The 16,829-nt window shown below is 34.4% G+C and overlaps 1 protein-coding gene across 6 annotated transcripts in view; it reads right to left on the bottom strand.

Moving 5' to 3' along the window:
• AKAP9 (A-kinase anchoring protein 9) overlaps positions 1-16,829 on the bottom strand; it is a 106,157-nt gene that overhangs the window by 41,051 nt on the left and 48,277 nt on the right. For 5 of the 6 annotated variants that reach the window (XM_041466775.1, XM_041466777.1, XM_041466776.1 and 2 more), the window contains 13 exons: positions 16,355-16,568; positions 15,512-15,591; positions 13,748-13,883; positions 13,199-13,320; positions 12,580-12,685; positions 11,751-11,949; positions 11,079-11,175; positions 9,905-9,997; positions 8,170-8,538; positions 7,340-7,570; positions 5,617-5,757; positions 4,968-5,071; positions 4,033-4,238 (listed from right to left, as the gene is read on the bottom strand). In XM_041466775.1, coding sequence (XP_041322709.1) covers positions 4,033-4,238; positions 4,968-5,071; positions 5,617-5,757; positions 7,340-7,570; positions 8,170-8,538; positions 9,905-9,997; positions 11,079-11,175; positions 11,751-11,949; positions 12,580-12,685; positions 13,199-13,320; positions 13,748-13,883; positions 15,512-15,591; positions 16,355-16,568 — 2,098 coding nt within the window. The remainder of the gene's footprint in view (positions 1-4,032; positions 4,239-4,967; positions 5,072-5,616; positions 5,758-7,339; positions 7,571-8,169; positions 8,539-9,904; positions 9,998-11,078; positions 11,176-11,750; positions 11,950-12,579; positions 12,686-13,198; positions 13,321-13,747; positions 13,884-15,511; positions 15,592-16,354; positions 16,569-16,829) is intronic. The other variant, XM_041466779.1, reaches the window with a different exon arrangement.

Here is a 16,829-nt window from a genome sequence, read left to right as displayed (position 1 = left end):
GTGCAATGATGATTGTGTGTAAAATCAAAAATAAAGATTATATATAATGACTGCAGAAATGTGCAGTTGGTTGCAAAAATCATCTAAACTGTCTGGAAACTTCTGAAGAAAAACTTAAAAACACTGATGGCAGCTCAGAATGTAAATTTTAAAAGCCAGGTTCAGAATATGTATTTTACATTAATAATGTCACTAATATTATTTCTTCTTGCCAGTGACAACAACAGTACCAACAGGCCTCCAAGAACTCATACCAAGACTCAAAACTCCTGTTTTGTTTATGACAATTCTTTTGTAATTAGCTTCCATTTCTTTTCAATAAATACAAAACAAATCAACATTAAAACATAATTTTGTTACATGAAATATATCATAATAAAACATCATAATTTGCCTGAAACATAACTATAAAAAATGAGGAAAGAAAAAGTGAGCTGTCACCACAAGTATAATTAGGCACATGGAAACTTTAATAATCTCAAAGATAACAAAAAACCCCAAAAAGTATCAAATGCCAAAAAAAAACTTGTAATAATTCTGCTTATACAATTGGATTGGGCAACCCAAATGATAAATGTAGACAACCATATTATGATTTCTACAAAGTGGAACTTAAGAACACAAATTCACGTTAAATGTCTTCTTAACTGCACAGTAAAAGTCTCTTTTTCTCCTCAAAATGGTCTTAGTACACAGCAGCTCAGTACAGCATCTTTCCACATGATTTTCAGTGGTGGAAACAAGAAACAGAAACATTGCCCAGTCTCATTAATCACCCCTGGCAGCTTAATGTCTAATCCCCATTTTGTTTATCCTTATTTGCCTGTTCAGTCTCCCGCCCTAACAGAACTAAATCAAATTCCACTGTCCTGTACTTTTGTTTTTCAGTCAATACAAAATAATAAATATAACATAACTGACTTTAGTAGAACTGTCATCTCTTTGTGTAAACTCTTTCCTGGTAATGAAAAAAAAAATCAACCAAAGAAACAAAGGTTTATATTGTTTCCTTTGCCACGGAGCATGCAGTTCAGCACATCAGATGTCATGGCCCACTAAATCTTAAGAAAAGTGCTTAATTATACAGTGCTTGCTCAGAAGTTTCAGATACAGAAGTTGTTTATGAGCTGCCAACTGCCATTTATGAACCAATACATATTTTGCATCATGTAGAGCCAGTATCTGTTTACTCCTGGGATTCCACTTAGGAATTGGGCTTAGGGGTTACAAGTTGGAGACAATAAATCAGTTTTGTGGGAGCGCAGTGTTTAGCTATTTACTACCTTTTTTTCCTGGTACACTGATCAGAAATAAGGAGCTCAGAAGCTCAGAAGGCAAGAGGGTTTAATATTCAAGGAAAGCTGTAACCTCGCAGGCTTCTCCAGAGCAACCTGCATTACTGCAGTCCCTCTACCCAAGTGAACTCACCAGATTACTGAGCACAAATGCCATTCCAATGATATGTTTTATGACTGAAATTTGAACTTTACTCACTCTTCTAGAAATAAAATCCTGTGCTTCAAGATAACCCAGTCAATGTCACTCTATAAATGCTCTCTATAAATCAGGTGTGGTTATAAGAATATGATCTTAATGATTCAGCTTTTAAAAATGCTGAAACTCAGCAAAAGCAGTAAGCTGAGTTTGCTTGTCAATACATACAGATTACATTCAGAAGGTCAGAGAGAATTCCCTTCATTAAATACATTATTTTACTACTTTATTATTAGATTTTTATTAGTATAAATTTATTCCTACATATTTCCTAACTAATTAAAAAGGAAGATCTGTTTGGCTGGGTACTAGAAAATACAATAGCATGCACAGTTTAAAAAAAACCCCAAACCCAACAGTGTCTACATATTTCTAACTTCCATAAAATAATGGGGAAAATTTTTAAAATTTGTCCTCTCAAGCCATTTAAGTGTTAGTATAGAATATGAATAACAAGAATCCCATTGTTGAAAACACTAACAAAATTGTTCATCTAATTCCATTTGAAGAAAGACCAAATATTTCAGCTGATGAAACAGTACAACTATTACTATGGCTGCATGACCCCAGTGGCAGAAAGGATGCTCCAGCATCCTTTTGAGAGCAAAAAAGAAGAACTGTGAATACAGCCCCAGAGATACAAACCACACATTCAGCCATTATAGCTACTGTAAGCTTAGCTCTTCTTTAATTTTCACTTTTTACTTTGGTTACTCCTTCTTTCATTGTTATTTCTGAATGTAAGGAAACATGCAAAAAGGATACTGGAATAAACAACTGGTAGGTGGGCAGCTCAAATACTGCTCTGTACCAAGGAGGGGCATTACAAGAACAGACACCTGCTTTCTTACAGGAGAGTGAAACCTTACATACCTCTTCAAAATACACAAGAGCAAACACATTCTGTCACTAACAGTGGAATAAAGCTTTTTTCTACCTGAAGAGAGTCCTCTTTCATCAGAAGACTTCACAAGAAATTAGCAAATCATTCCAATTACAGGGCACGTTGTATGCTTAGACAGTAGCATTATGAAAGCCAAGTAAGTCAAAATGACAAAAAAAGGCATTTTTAACTGTGTTTTGCTAAATATATGTAATGCAAGTAATCCATATTAAGAATTGTTAATGACAATAATTAGTGACATGCACAAGTACACACACTGATGTGCAGGAGCAGGCAAAAAGTGAATGTACCAAGAAATAAGACCAGAAGCTTACTTATTCAATCTGCTATTTGAGGAAAAAAGCAAAGCTTCAAAAGCCTGAAGTCTGAAAAGATAATTTTTCTCACAACTAAATACAGTTGTATGTCTAGACAACAAAAGTTACCTTTTTTTTAAAATGAAACAGAAGTACAAGAAAAAAACTGCTGTTAACTTGAAAACTTCAGAAAATGTTAGACTACAACTTTATAAATTTCATTGCAGATAACCTTTTGAGTGATCAACTGAAGATGTGCCTGTGCTACAAATTCATGCAACCTTTCTTAACTTTCCCCAAGGCTTAATGTGACCTATATTTAAAGCCAGATGGAATCAATAACCTGCAATAATCTACATTTCGAAAGAAAGAGGTAAAGCTCACTTGCATTTACCAGTTGTATTATTATCCTGTAATAGATACTTTCTTAATACTGAAATGTAGTGTTTGACTTCCAGTTCTTTCTCTCAATCCTAGTAGTTAAAATTCCAGCCAAATCCAGATATATAATGTGTTTGAGGTTGAACTGATCTGTTGGTCGTTAGGTCCCCACAAGATCCAGGATGCATGTGCACAACCTTAATGCATCTAAATGGCAGTACAACAGAGCACCTACTCTTGCCCAAAAGAGAAATGGACAGACACTATCCTAGTGCAGCCACAAGAAAATAGAGCCCAGTAGAGTTCTTTGACGCTGGTATGCAACTAACTGTAACATCAAAATGCTCCTTCAGTCTTGTGCCAACTAGCACTCCTGGCAACAGCTGATGGGCAAGTGTTGGCAGTTGAGAAGTTCTTGGAACTGTGTCCAAAACTGGATTTGCATGCAAACACTTCTTTAGGAAGCTAATGAAGTCCGTAAGCACACATTTACAGGCTTGCCCCCTGCCAGCTCGCCCTCAGTGACCGGCAGCATGCCTCTGTACTTTTAGTGCAGTGGTGGAGATACAGCCCCTGACAGTAGCTCCCATTCCCCACACATACACAGGAGGGTGTAAGTGACGCAATGTGCCATAGAGCTATGTTTCAGTCTTTTTGCCTCCATCAACAGAAACTTTTTATTTTTCTTGACTTCTCAGTCACTTTCCCATTCTCTTGCAGGCTTTGCAACAGGACCCTAGATGTGAGCTGTAACTGGTGTGGAACATGATCCAAACAACTCCTGAAATGTTGTCTCTTAAGCAGAGATGTCATATGCATTCAAAGGAAAAATAGCTTGTGGGGGTTTTTTCCTTAAAAAAAATTTAATTTAAAATATCATAGCTAAGAGTATTTAAATATATCATTAAAACACGTAAATTATACCTTTTATGCAATATAAAACCATGCAATCAGTACCTTTTTCATACCCCACACGGATGCAGGGTTTTATTGACTCCTCTGTCTCAGTGTCCCAACCAGCTTGTTTGGAAGCCTGGACTTTCCCAGATCGATCCAGTAACCCAAGAACATGCTGACCAATTGTCTCCTCCATTGCTACAGTTGTCTTCACAACTTCTAAAAGAATCTTCATGAGTTTTTCATTAGCCTTCTGAAAAACATGCCTGCAGGACAGAAACTAATCAATCCTCTGATCTTTCTCTGATTTTCAAGTGGGTTATAGCCTTTATACACCCTTGCAACAAAAGAAGATTTGCAACTGAAATAACAAAATTAAGATTTCCTTTTTAAGGCTCAACCCCACATCATACAAATACTAAATACACAATTGTGTTAAAAGTCAGTTCCTTTTACAAAATATGTAAAAAGTCAAAGTATTTATTACTATTTCTAATTTTATCTTGGCATTTTATCTAGTTATTCTTTTAAAGCAGAGGTCTGCTTTCACCTGGTATTCATTATAAAATTAATCCTTTCTCAAATGACAGTTAAGAAAATTGCCCCTCTACACAGATCAAAAACTTTACAGAATAGTCAACTGGTATTATAAAATGAAACAATCGTACTAATATAAACTTAATTCACATATGTACACACAATATGTATATAAATATATGTGTATAAATAATGTTTATGATTCAACGTGTGTAATACAAAATATATAGTATAATAGGCTAAGATTTGTCTCATCCTCTACAAAACTACATTGTTAGGCTTTATAAAAAATATGATACTATTTAACCTAAAGTACATAAACTTACAAATATGGTTTTCTAGAACAAAAGATGGACATTATCATCAATCAGAATAAAGCTTATAAATATTATTAATCTAACAGCAAGAACAAGATTAACAAAATTTAAGAAAAATATTTTTTTAACAGTTCTAAGCACCTTTCTTTAGAAAGAAGAGCTGAAGGTGTTTCATCAGGCTTTCTTCCCCCATCTTCATGCTCAAAGAGCTGCTCTCTTGCATCATTTTGGTTTTCATTTTCATTCTGAGTAAGTTTTGGCAGAGGGAGAGAAAACAAAAAGGACAGGAATCCTGTCATGTCAGAATCAACATATTCTTCTTATATATGGCAGGATTTGGAATTTAAAACCTAAATGAGTTGTCATTTCCTTTTTAATACTTCTGCACCAAATTACAAATCAAGTAATACTCTTACTATGTGGAAAAAAATATTAACAAAACAAACCAGGAAATCCAAGGCGGGGCCAATTAGAAAGAACTTTGTTACACTGATTAAGCAGCTGTTGTATTTCTGTTTATGTTGCTATAGCAATATGAAAAAGTGAGTTTACTTAAGGAAATAGCAGTAGTAATAATCCCCACCTTCAAGCTGTTCAACCAGCTTCTGCTTACCTGAAGTCAAAAAGCTATGTTTACCACTACCACCTCTTGAATCTTACAGCTGCTCTTTTCCAGCAATACCCAACATCTTTTAGGAAAATATATTACACAGAACGAGTAACAGCCAACAGGAATCTCTTACTGGTTTTACATGCCACGGTTGCCCAGAAAGTCAAAGTCCATATTTACCTCTGTCTGTGTGCTGTTGTTTTGTAACTCGCAAAACAGCCTCTCTTTTCCGGGTACAGAATGTTGTTTTAAAGATTCCAGTTCTTCTAAAAGCATTCTCTCTCTCTCTGCAACCAGGCTGTCATTCTCCATTGAGACACGCTAAGAAAGAAGTGTTATAGAGGCTCACAGTTTTTTAAGCTTCTGAGTCAAGTGAGTCCTGTCACTTCTAATTCTTTACAGACACTGAACAACGAAATTTCAGTCCATCTCTTTAAATCATTACAAAAACACTGAAAGCTTTCTAAAAATACTTAAACCTTCCTTCAGATTTTCATACCATTTTTATGCTCTTTAGGAAATACAATGGTCACAATATAAACTGGAGGGAATTTCTGAATATTACATGCTATAACATGTTTTGCACAAGAAAAAAAGATAATAATAGCAACTTATTTTTATAAAAACCCTACACACATTCTCTTTTAGAAGAGCTAGAAGTGTTCATGGCTTAAACACAATGCATACATTTGTATGTAGTTCTTATGAACACACATACTAGGTATTAAAAACCAAAAAAAACCCAGCAGCCTAAGTTCTACTTAGTGATTTTTATAGTTATAGGAGTTTGCAACCCTGACAAAGATACAGTTACAAACTGAAAAAAAAAAGTAAAAGGAGAAAGTATACATATATCAAAAGGAAGGATTATCAGGATAAATTATTCTAGGACACCTTCAAAGCAGCTAGGAGAGACAGCTGGTGTTGCTGGAAAGGATTCCTAAGGTACAAGTGACTGGCTTTCTAGATTCCAGAACACCTTGAGCCCAAACTTAAACAGAGCAGAACCAAGTCTGGAAAGGTCTGAAGCTCCACTCCACAGTGACAGCAAAGAATGCTAGAAATCACTGATTACTAGCTTCATGGGCATTTTGGTAATGTTACACTGTTGAAATTAAATCAGAGCAAGATATATTCTTCTGGATTCTTTTTACTTTGTCTTTAAGTGGAAGGAATCCTTGAAAGACATGTCTATAAATGGCATTATTTTTGAAGTATTATTAATTAAGAGAAACTAATGAGTTTCATTAGCACACCTACTGTAGGCTCTGAATAGATATGGAGTGACAGCATGTTAAGTTTGAAAAGGCAAAGAAACATTGATGTTTCTCACCAAGCCCCACAGATATTGCTTCATTCTAAAAGCTGGTAAGGACTTATCTCCCAGAACTGGGGAAAAAAAAACCCAAAATGACAAAACACATTGTTGCAGGAAGCCACTGATATGGTTCAAATCAGAATGATGAAAAATGAAGAATTTTATAGTATTTCTAGTCATGGCTGGTGGCTTCATTGATGTAAATGGCTGCTAGCCTGCATCCTACACAGGGCCATGTATCTGGAAGGTGGCCCGATTGGCAGTGCATCCACAATCACTCTCTTCTGGCTGCTGTGCAGCACTGCAGGTTTGCTCCATGTTTCCAGAAGTCTAAATCAATCCATCACAGCCTTAGCTTTGATTAAAGAAATATGTCTTCTATAAATATATACATATATGGGTTTGTATGTACACAACACACACACAAAAAGATATGTGTGTCTGCACAAGTGTGTATGCATGCACATGATAAATACGCGCATGCCTCCCTCTCCCTCTAAATAGATATAAATGCATAAATATGAATCTGCCTGGTGGTGTTCCTTTGTTAACCCATATTAACTCACTGGTTGAATTCTGTATTACCTCAGCTAATTGCACCTTAAGACTCTCCAGCTCAGCTAAGAGTTGATCTTGATTTTCCTTCTGACGCTCCATTTGCTGCATGTGCCCCTGTCTCAGTAACTCAGTCGCCTGCTGGTGCTCCTGGTACTGCCGCACGAGCTCCTGCCGCATGTCCTCCAAGCGCTCCTCGTACAACAGCAGCTGACTGGATGTGTCTGTGCCTGTGTCCGCGGCCACCACCTCACCAGAGTGCTGAAACAGTGCAACCACTTTAGCATCTTATTTTCAACAACTGTTCCTAGGATATATTTAAATAAATTTCAGAAAATGCGTTCATAAATGAAAGTAGCCGGAATTAAAGCATTATCGTGTTGCCTGCTTCTTGGACAGTCCAGGCTTAGAATTATTCTATTCTGCATTTAAAAAGATTTTTTTTTCCAATTACTCTTGACAGTATTAGCTTTCATGCTTTTTATGACTCCTTTTTATCATATTTATTTTAGCTTGGCTCCACCCCATGTTTGTGAAATGCTAACTATATGCTTTACATCACTTCAATAATTTTTGTGTTCAGTTGATATCCTTTATCACAAGAGGCTCAAACTGTTTAAGCACTATTTTCAATCTGTTCTTTCTATAACCACTAAATGATAACCTAGCTTACAAAAAGTCTTAAACAATTTATTGTCTGCAATACAGCTGGCATCATATTCCCTTCCTCAGGCATAGCACACAGGAAAGAAGTGTAGATAATTTAGGTCTGAATCTGTCAACCATTTGAAAGGGAAAAGGAAACGTTTAAATGGGATTTTCATCCTAATTTTTTCTTTGCTGTTTTTTTTAACACTTACTGGTGTTTCTTCTGCTGTAAGACCTTTGCTATGGGAAAGAAGTCCTTCAGAAATCACTGACTTGTGTGTCGTCTGCCCTAATATGCAATCAGGGCTGCTATTACAATGAAGCTGTTCTCCAAGTGAATTGGTCTCTCCAGACTCCTCACTGAGTTCACTGCAAAGTGATTTCAATCCTCCTTCATTCCTACTGCCTTTTCCAGTTGCTTTCCTAAGAAGGCTGTCAACCTCTTCCTCACTGTGCTGCTGCTTAATTCCAAAATGTATTCTTTCTGGATGTACAATCTGTGTTGGTGCTTCTTCCTTCTGCCTAGAAATTCCTGACAATTCAGTCTGTTTGGCAAATGCTACACTCATTGACACAATAACCTGAAAAAATAAGAGAAGTCTGCATTAGTTTATGCTTCACATTATCTCCTAGTACTGAAGAAATCTCACAGATGACCATCAACAATAAAAATGTAAGTACCAAAAGTTCCCAGAGGAAAACAAAAAGATAAAAGGACAAAGATATCTTGTCCATCTTGAAAATGGTCATGTCTTAAAATACAGACATATTGTATTTAAGGTAGTTTAATGAACTACAATGCTGTTTTCAGTTACAATAGATTATTTAGCATGGAAATATCAAGTTGTTGCTTGTTTTAAAAAGATCCTATTAGATGATTTCAAAAAGTGCTGGCAAGCAGACTTAGGAGCAGCTGTGCTAAGCTTTTTCTATTTAGCCAAGCATCCTATGTAAAAGTTTGACTGACATGGAATTTTGGGCTGTATAAAGAAAGCAGTGCCATGTGCTTGATACTTAGCACAGGAATTTTACTTAACCAGAAAGAAATTACTGGCACTAACTAGCTGCAGTTGCAGTTACAACAGGTTGATAACTTTTGTGTTGCTTAATATCTCTAATACAAATAAATCACTTTCCCAATCATGTGAGTAATTCTATTCTAGATTTAGAATACAGTGATTTATAGCATAAGCTACAAAAAGTGTGAAAAATAGTATAATAAATACAGAATTGTTACACTTGAAAACACCAAACTCTTCCCTTCCAGAAAATGTGAGTTTGTCTTAAGAACTTAAACTGATCTTAAGCAATGCAACATTTGCTTCCTCACAAAGAAGGGGTTTTTTTTGGCATCAGATTAGAGAATATATTTTTTTCCACTGTAAAAAAGTGGAAATTTTTTTCAAATCAGAAAGTAAGTAAATCCATAAACAAATATACTCTACCTATAAAATCTTACTTTTACTTTTCATGTTTTAGTCAGCAGATCCAAAGAAAAACTATGACTATTACACAACATATTAATATGCACAATAAAATATGATCAGAAAATAATATTAAACTATTAAGTGTAAAAGGCTTTTGAACTGACCCACTGATAAGCCTATGGTAGCAAGAAATACACTCTAAGTCTCTGAATTTTTAAAATAAATTCTAGTGCAGAATATGGTAGCATATTGTCTATTTCCTTAAGTTTTAAACACTACCACTACAACCCATATGAATAGAAACTATGAGTCAGGAATAGGACTGATAACTAAGAAACCCCAAAATGTTCCAGAATTTTTTTAAGGCTTTCTCATTCAGAAGCCAAATGAAACTATTCTTTGTAAATAAATCATACAAATGTTAGTATATACTACAGGAACTGCCTAAATAGTTGAAAATGGTAAATAAAAATGATAAATTTTTAAAACATATTTTAAAGAAAAGAAATAGAAGTAATACCTTTGCTACTTCTTCTTCTAATCTTTCTTGGTATTGTTTTTGGAGTAATTGAACAACATCCAGATCATTCTGCATTTCCATCTCCCTACCAAGCTGTTAATAAAAACATGAAATCTCAGATCAGGTATTTGTGATTTCACTTCATCAGTTTCAAGTTTCAATCCAGCAAGAGATTTTTTCCCTCAGTTAGGTTTTCTTCATCTCATACAAATCACGTAATTTTGTATCACAACACAGAAGAACTGGGTAGACCACTTTGCCTTGTTTCTACTTCAAAATGAATTTTAAAAGTTGAGTTTGCAACATTTGAGATGTCAAATGCAGTGAAACCAGGTCAGTAAGCACAGAATCACAGCATAAAAAACATTATTATTTTGCAAAATGCAGAATTTTTCAGCCAGGTTTCCAGCACTCCTAGGGAAGGAATGCATGGGGTCTGTCCCATTTGCACTTGGTCTCTTAAAATCTTTGGGGCTATTTTCCAAAATTTTTCCAAAATCTTTCCAAAATTTATCCTAAACTGTGCAGCATGTACTACAAAAATCCTGGTATTTCACTTAAATTGCTCCTTTCATAACTCGTATTTAAAGAAAGGTCACAATATTTTAAAGATTCCTAAAGATATCCCAGAATTTGAACATGAATTGTCTCCCACTTTAATAAGAAGCAGACAACTGAAATGTCTTGTTTCAAAGATAAAATTAAGAAAATAAACTTAAACCCAGCATCAATAAAGCAAGTTTTCTTGATCATAATTCCCAGATACGTTTTTCAGAAAAAATTAAGTATTTTTCCCCTAACATGGACTAATAGTACAGTACAATACTAAGATGATAACTACCTTAATCTACTAAGTATTAGTCCATATTTCAATTTAATCTAAGGAGACAAAACATGTAAATTATGTCACTCTTATATATATATATATCCAGATACGTTTTTCAGAAAAAATTAAGTATTTTTCCCCTAACATGGACTGTCTAATAGTACAGCACAATACTAAGATGATAACTACCTTAATCTACTAAGTATTAGTCCATATTTCAATTTTATCTAAGGAGACAAAGCATGTAAATTATGTCACTCATATATATATATATATATATATATATATATATATATATATTATCACTCTTATATATATATATATGCTATCAACTGGGTTACATCATACCTCTAATGCTTTATCTGTTTTTCTCTGATGAAGATTTTCTGTGCACTTTACTTTCCTGAAGACTTCTTTTAACCTTCTTTCGGAATCTGAGGATACACTAAAAAGGTACAAAAAGCAAAGAGGGGAAATAATAATTTTTTTAAAAATCAGTATTTTGCCCATGACTTGATGAAAACCAGAATGTGTTAAATGGACCTAAACTTCACCACAAACTTTATTATTATCTATTATTCTAGAAAATAATTAATTTCAGGCAACTACATCTGCACAAGATGTCTTTAGATGTAAAGGATAGTGCCTGGAGTTTTGAAGACTAAATGCAGTCTACTGAGTTGAAGTTTTGAAATTGTTGCTATAAAGCTCATATATATGAAATTACTTTTATACATTATTCCATTTATAAAATATTCCTCTAGTAACTATAAATGCCACACTACTTAATTCATAATGTTTATGTCATTTTTTCATAAGACTCTTTACAACTCTTGACGGAACAAAACTACAGAAGAGCAATATTTATTATATGTTTATATATATTAAATATATATATATATATTTATTATATAAATGTTTATAAAGAATTTCTGCAATTCTGAAGAAGAACACACATGGTTATTTGAAACACTCCTTGAACAAGTGTGAAATTATAAGCATTGCAAAACTGATGAATACCTTGTGTGGTCAGAGGATACCCCAGTAATCTGAAGCTTATCCTGCAGATGGACAAGCTCTGCAGTGTATCTCTCTTGACTTTCTTTCAGCTGCTGCTGGAAATAGGACCGGAGGTGTTCCAGTTCTAGAGCATGCTGCTCCTCAAGTTGTTTCTTAAGGTTCCCTATCTCCTTTGAACAGTATTCTTGAATTGTAGGATCTGTGTAGAGGTTGTGTGAAGCAGGGGGTGAAAAGGACATATAGAGAAAAGAAAGAAAAGAAAGAGAGAAAGAAAGAGAGAAAGAAAGAGAGAAAGAAAGAGAGAAAGAAAGAGAGAAAGAAAGAGAGAAAGAAAGAGAGAAAGAAAGAGAGAAAGAAAGAGAGAAAGAAAGAGAGAAAGAAAGAGAGAAAGAAAGAGAGAAAGAAAGAGAGAAAGAAAGAGAGAAAGAAAGAGAGAAAGAAAGAAGAAACTATATTAACTTCTTCACAAATATCTAGCAGTGATGGACTGAATAATTAATGTAGTTAAAAAAATTTCTGACATCCTGTCAACTACTTTTCTGTAACAAAAAATTATAACCTCATCTTCTATTTTGCAAAACAATATTTGATATGGGTAACAAATTGTTATTGTGGAAAACTAAAAAATACTAAACCAAAAATGTATCACAGAATATACTTCTGAAAGAATTTACAGAATTGACAAAATCAGAGCATTGTACTGCAAAATCAGAAAAAATCTTTTACGTTCTAGCTGTAGTAAGATATAAATCAGTTAAAATTGAAAGTCATTGTCTTTTCTTTTTCTCTAAATATACATACATTAAAAACAGCATATACATCTTTTTACCCATTAGATTTTGTGGAGGAGTCTGCAGACTTTCCTTTCTTGTTTCCATATGGATAGGTTCCTCTTCTTTCCTCCTTTCTGAAGACGACAGACTTGATTCCTTGACCTAAATAATAACCAAGTAAATGCAATTAACAACAATTTGTCTAGCAGTAGCACAAAAATATTATACCCAGTGCTGCACTTCCAGTATGAAAGGGAAATGGATATACTGGCACGGGTCCAGCACAGTGTAACAAAGGAGATGGGAATCTTGGAGCATTTGTTGCACTAGGAGACGTGGAAGAGCTGGGTATTTATAACCTGAAGAAGGCAAAGTTGCCCACTGGGCTTGTGAAGTATCAAAATGCAGCTGGACACAGTCCTTGGCAGTCTTTCCTAGCTGATACTGCTTTGGCGAGGGGCTGGATTAGATGAACTCCAGAGGTGCTTCCTAATTTCAACCAGTCCACGATTCTGTGGCATGGACAGCAGCTTTCCCCATGTTCTCAAATCACTGCCCTGCTCTGCCACTCAACCAGGATACACACATTTTCAAACACTTCCTCAGCCATCCAGAAGGAATTCGTGCAACAGACAAAATTCAAATGCTCATATACCCTGTGCTATAAAAGTTTACCTGTTTAAACTCTGCCATCAGCTGTGTTTGAAGTGCTTTCAGCCTGCTGTACTCTTCCATTATCTTCTGGAGAAGTGCATCCATACGTTCTTGCACAGTTAAATTACACAAAGAACCAGGGACTTTAACAAAAGAAAACAAACACTTTACCACAAATTTTAACACAAGTGATTTGTTCATAAGCTCTGCCCTGAAGAATTGTCTGATAAACATTACAAAATACTGAAACAAATGAAGCCCTTCCAGATTATTAACTAATTTTTGTATGTATTGATACACATGTATTTTTTTTGGTAGGACTGCTAGCTTCTTCTACAAAAGGAAGAAGAGAAAAAAACCCAAAAACATTTTTCCACCAATATCCATGAAAATGGAAACAGCACAAAAAATAACCATAACAAAAAATAAAGTGGTTCAGAATAATGAGGAAATCTCTAAAACGACTATCTAAGTACATGAATTAGTACCTGAAAACGTAATGGCAAAAGTGCCAGTCTGAAATGCTTTAAATAAGTACTTTTAACCAGCATGATAGTACAAAGTCATTACCTTGAGCTTGATCTCTGTGTACTGGTAATTCTACACTCAGTTTTTCTTCCACATCATGTTTACAGAAATTTTCCTGTTCCCTGTCAACAGCTTCTACAGCAGCTGAAGAATGTTCATTCTGACTGCCACATAAAACCTGCATAACAAATCAAACAAAGTGAAGAGTAAACAATTGATCATTATTTTATCAATCACAATCCACAAAGAAAACAAGAAAACCAGGGAAAAGTAGTATTTTGTGAGCATTAACTTCTGTGAAAATGATGGCATAAATGTTCTGTTGAATCCTAAGAATGTAGACAATCTTTAAAACTCCTGATAAAAGAAACAGATATGAAAAGACTTTTCAGCTAAAGCATAAATACATATGTTTCCAAATCAGTCTTTAATTTGGAACTGCCATGTATTAAAATCTTGTAGAGAAAAGCCTTCTTTATTAATGTGGAAAGCAACTTTACATTTTAAATGTCTCATTCTCATAAGCTACAATTTTACTTAAAATAGAAATTCCTTAAAGCAGAAATTTGTATCTTTATAGGAATTACAGCTCATCTTGTTCTTTAAGTGCTGAACAAATCAGACAAAAGAGTATGGCAGAAAAAAGCAAGTAATGAACAGAATACCCTATGTTTGTTGGTGCTATGTGATCAGCAGAATACTGCCATATTCACAATGGGCAGGCAAACAGAAGATTTATCCATATGATTTCTGAAGATAACTGATACTTGAAAAGAAACTGCTTGCTCAAAGCACTGTGGGATTCTTTATTTAAAGATTTTGTACTCAAAAAAACCCAAATTCAACTTAGAAAAGTAAAACCATAATTTCTCCGACAGCTCTACAAAAGGATCATACAAACAGGCAGCATTTTTCACGCTGTGAAATAACTCATGCCAAGCACTCTCATTTAGTTGCCACTTTCTGTGAGCTATCATGGAGTCCTGCCTAATCTCTCCTATGGCAGATCTCAAGTTAAAATTCTGCTATTCACTTTCCCAAAAAGGTGTTGAAAAACGTCCAGCAAAGAAGGAAAAAAATTCCAAACCCCAAACCCCATCCATTGGAAGTATTTTAGACTTAAAAACTTACAGTGAGTGACAAAAGCAGCTTAATTTATCTAGAAATAAGTCTAATACGTAACTCAATTGACGGTCAAAAAGCACCCATAAGGGCCATCAATTACTATTGCTCTAGAAAAAAAGATATGCCAAAATATTATTATAGGTGGCAGATATTAGAATGAAGACTAAATATAAGCTTCCATTTTTGATTGTAATATTTATTTACTAAAAACAATACGGACAGTAATTTTTTTAGATTGTTTGACACTTTAAAGTCTTTGAAAGATAAACTGCAGCTAAGAAAGAAATTCCTATCCTATTGCAGATGTGAGAGGTGATGTCCTGTGCATCAAGATGCTTGTGAGTGACACCAGACTCTTGAATTAAGAAGATATATCCAGAAACAAAGAGAAAGGAAAAAAGTACTTCCAAACTTGCAGAGATGAGATCAACATTAGCTAGAAGATTAGGACTGTGTGCAAGACAAAAGACTTGTCTGGACAAGAATATAAGTTTAGGAAAAAAAAAATACAAAACCATTTGCAATACTATTTTGGAAGCTCAGCTATTTTGAGATCAATGCAAAGAGAAAAGCTGCAAAGAAAACATGCAAAAATAATGTAGAAAAATATGATGACTCACTAACCATCATTTTTTGTTTTCTAAATTTTCATTTTGAAAAAGGCTTTTTGTTAAGCCTCACCTGAGTGAGCCTGGAACATTCCTCAGTGACAGCTTCATTCAGTTTTTCTATAAGTCTTTGTGTAGATTTCTCTTCATCATCTATGAATACAAATTATTCATATTATTTTTAAACACTAGATGCACAACAACTTTTCAAAGGTCTAATTTCCTGCCTCAGTAAGGCTGCCTCTTCAGCTTGAGGAAGGACACTTTTTTTGTTCCCCTCTTTATTTTTACAACACATGGACAGTTTCAATTATCACAGCTGAGCTGCACATTCTAGAGGAGCAAGAGATAAGAAATGGCTTTGTGTATTACTGACCTCCAGAAAGATAAAAGCATACAGATACCTAGTGGAGGGAGAAGAACTTGTGCAAAAAATTTAAACAAAGGCAAAACATGGTATAACAGAAAACCTGAGACAGAAAACCATCATGATAACATAAAAGTTCACTGAGGCAAAAAGCAGTACCAAAGTTTACTTAAAGTGTGCAGGGTGTCAATGCAGCAATGCAAAGAAAAGAGAAAAGAACAAGTCCAAAAATACTTTGCTGGTGAATTTGCTTATTTTTCACCTTATAGGTGAATCTACTATATTATTCTTCACAATAAATTGAGCTAATATAAACAGCAAACAATGAGTTGTAATACTTTTGATTCCTTATTTTTTACATACTTTTTTTTCCAAGTTACCTCAGTAATAGACTGGGTAAACAATTTGTTGAAAAAAAATACTTCAAAATATGATATAAAAACAATTTATTGGACAGCTAAATGCACAAACTCTTGCACTTGTTTGGTTGGAGTTTTTTAAGACAGCTTTTCATATAGAGCTTCATTCTCATAATTTTGGTCAACTTACCTCCTTGTTGAAATTTCAGGGTCTGGAGCTCCAGCTGATGCATTCTTTTAAGATCAGTCATCTCTTGCATATGATTATGAACAAGCTCCTCTTTAAGAGTGCAAAGTGCACTCTCTTTTTCTGCCTTCAAGGACTCACAAACCTGGTCTACATGAGCTGAATAAACCAGGGATAGACAAATCCGCTGTGCTTCCATTTGCAGCTGTAAATCAGTCTTTGAATATAAAGACACAATTTAAAAGAGTGAGAAACAAGAAAATATAAAGACCTATCTTTAGAAATTTCTGAGATTGGTAATGTGTTGAATGGAATGCTGATATCATATATAGTATGCATAAGGTAAATTTAAGTATACATGGTTTAGAAAATTCAGTTTTAACAAAATAGTAGGACACTTATTCAACTTAAAATAAAAATCAAATTAAAATCAACAAAACTCAACAGGCTTCAATTCCTGTTTCGCAGCAATAAAATC

The sequence above is a fragment of the Pyrgilauda ruficollis genome, unplaced genomic scaffold, assembly GCF_017590135.1.
Source record: "Pyrgilauda ruficollis isolate IOZ18807 unplaced genomic scaffold, ASM1759013v1 scaffold2, whole genome shotgun sequence".
Lineage (NCBI taxonomy): Eukaryota > Metazoa > Chordata > Aves > Passeriformes > Passeridae > Pyrgilauda > Pyrgilauda ruficollis.
Note: the sequence above shows the minus strand (reverse complement) of the source record. Positions and strands in the feature narration are given on the sequence as shown.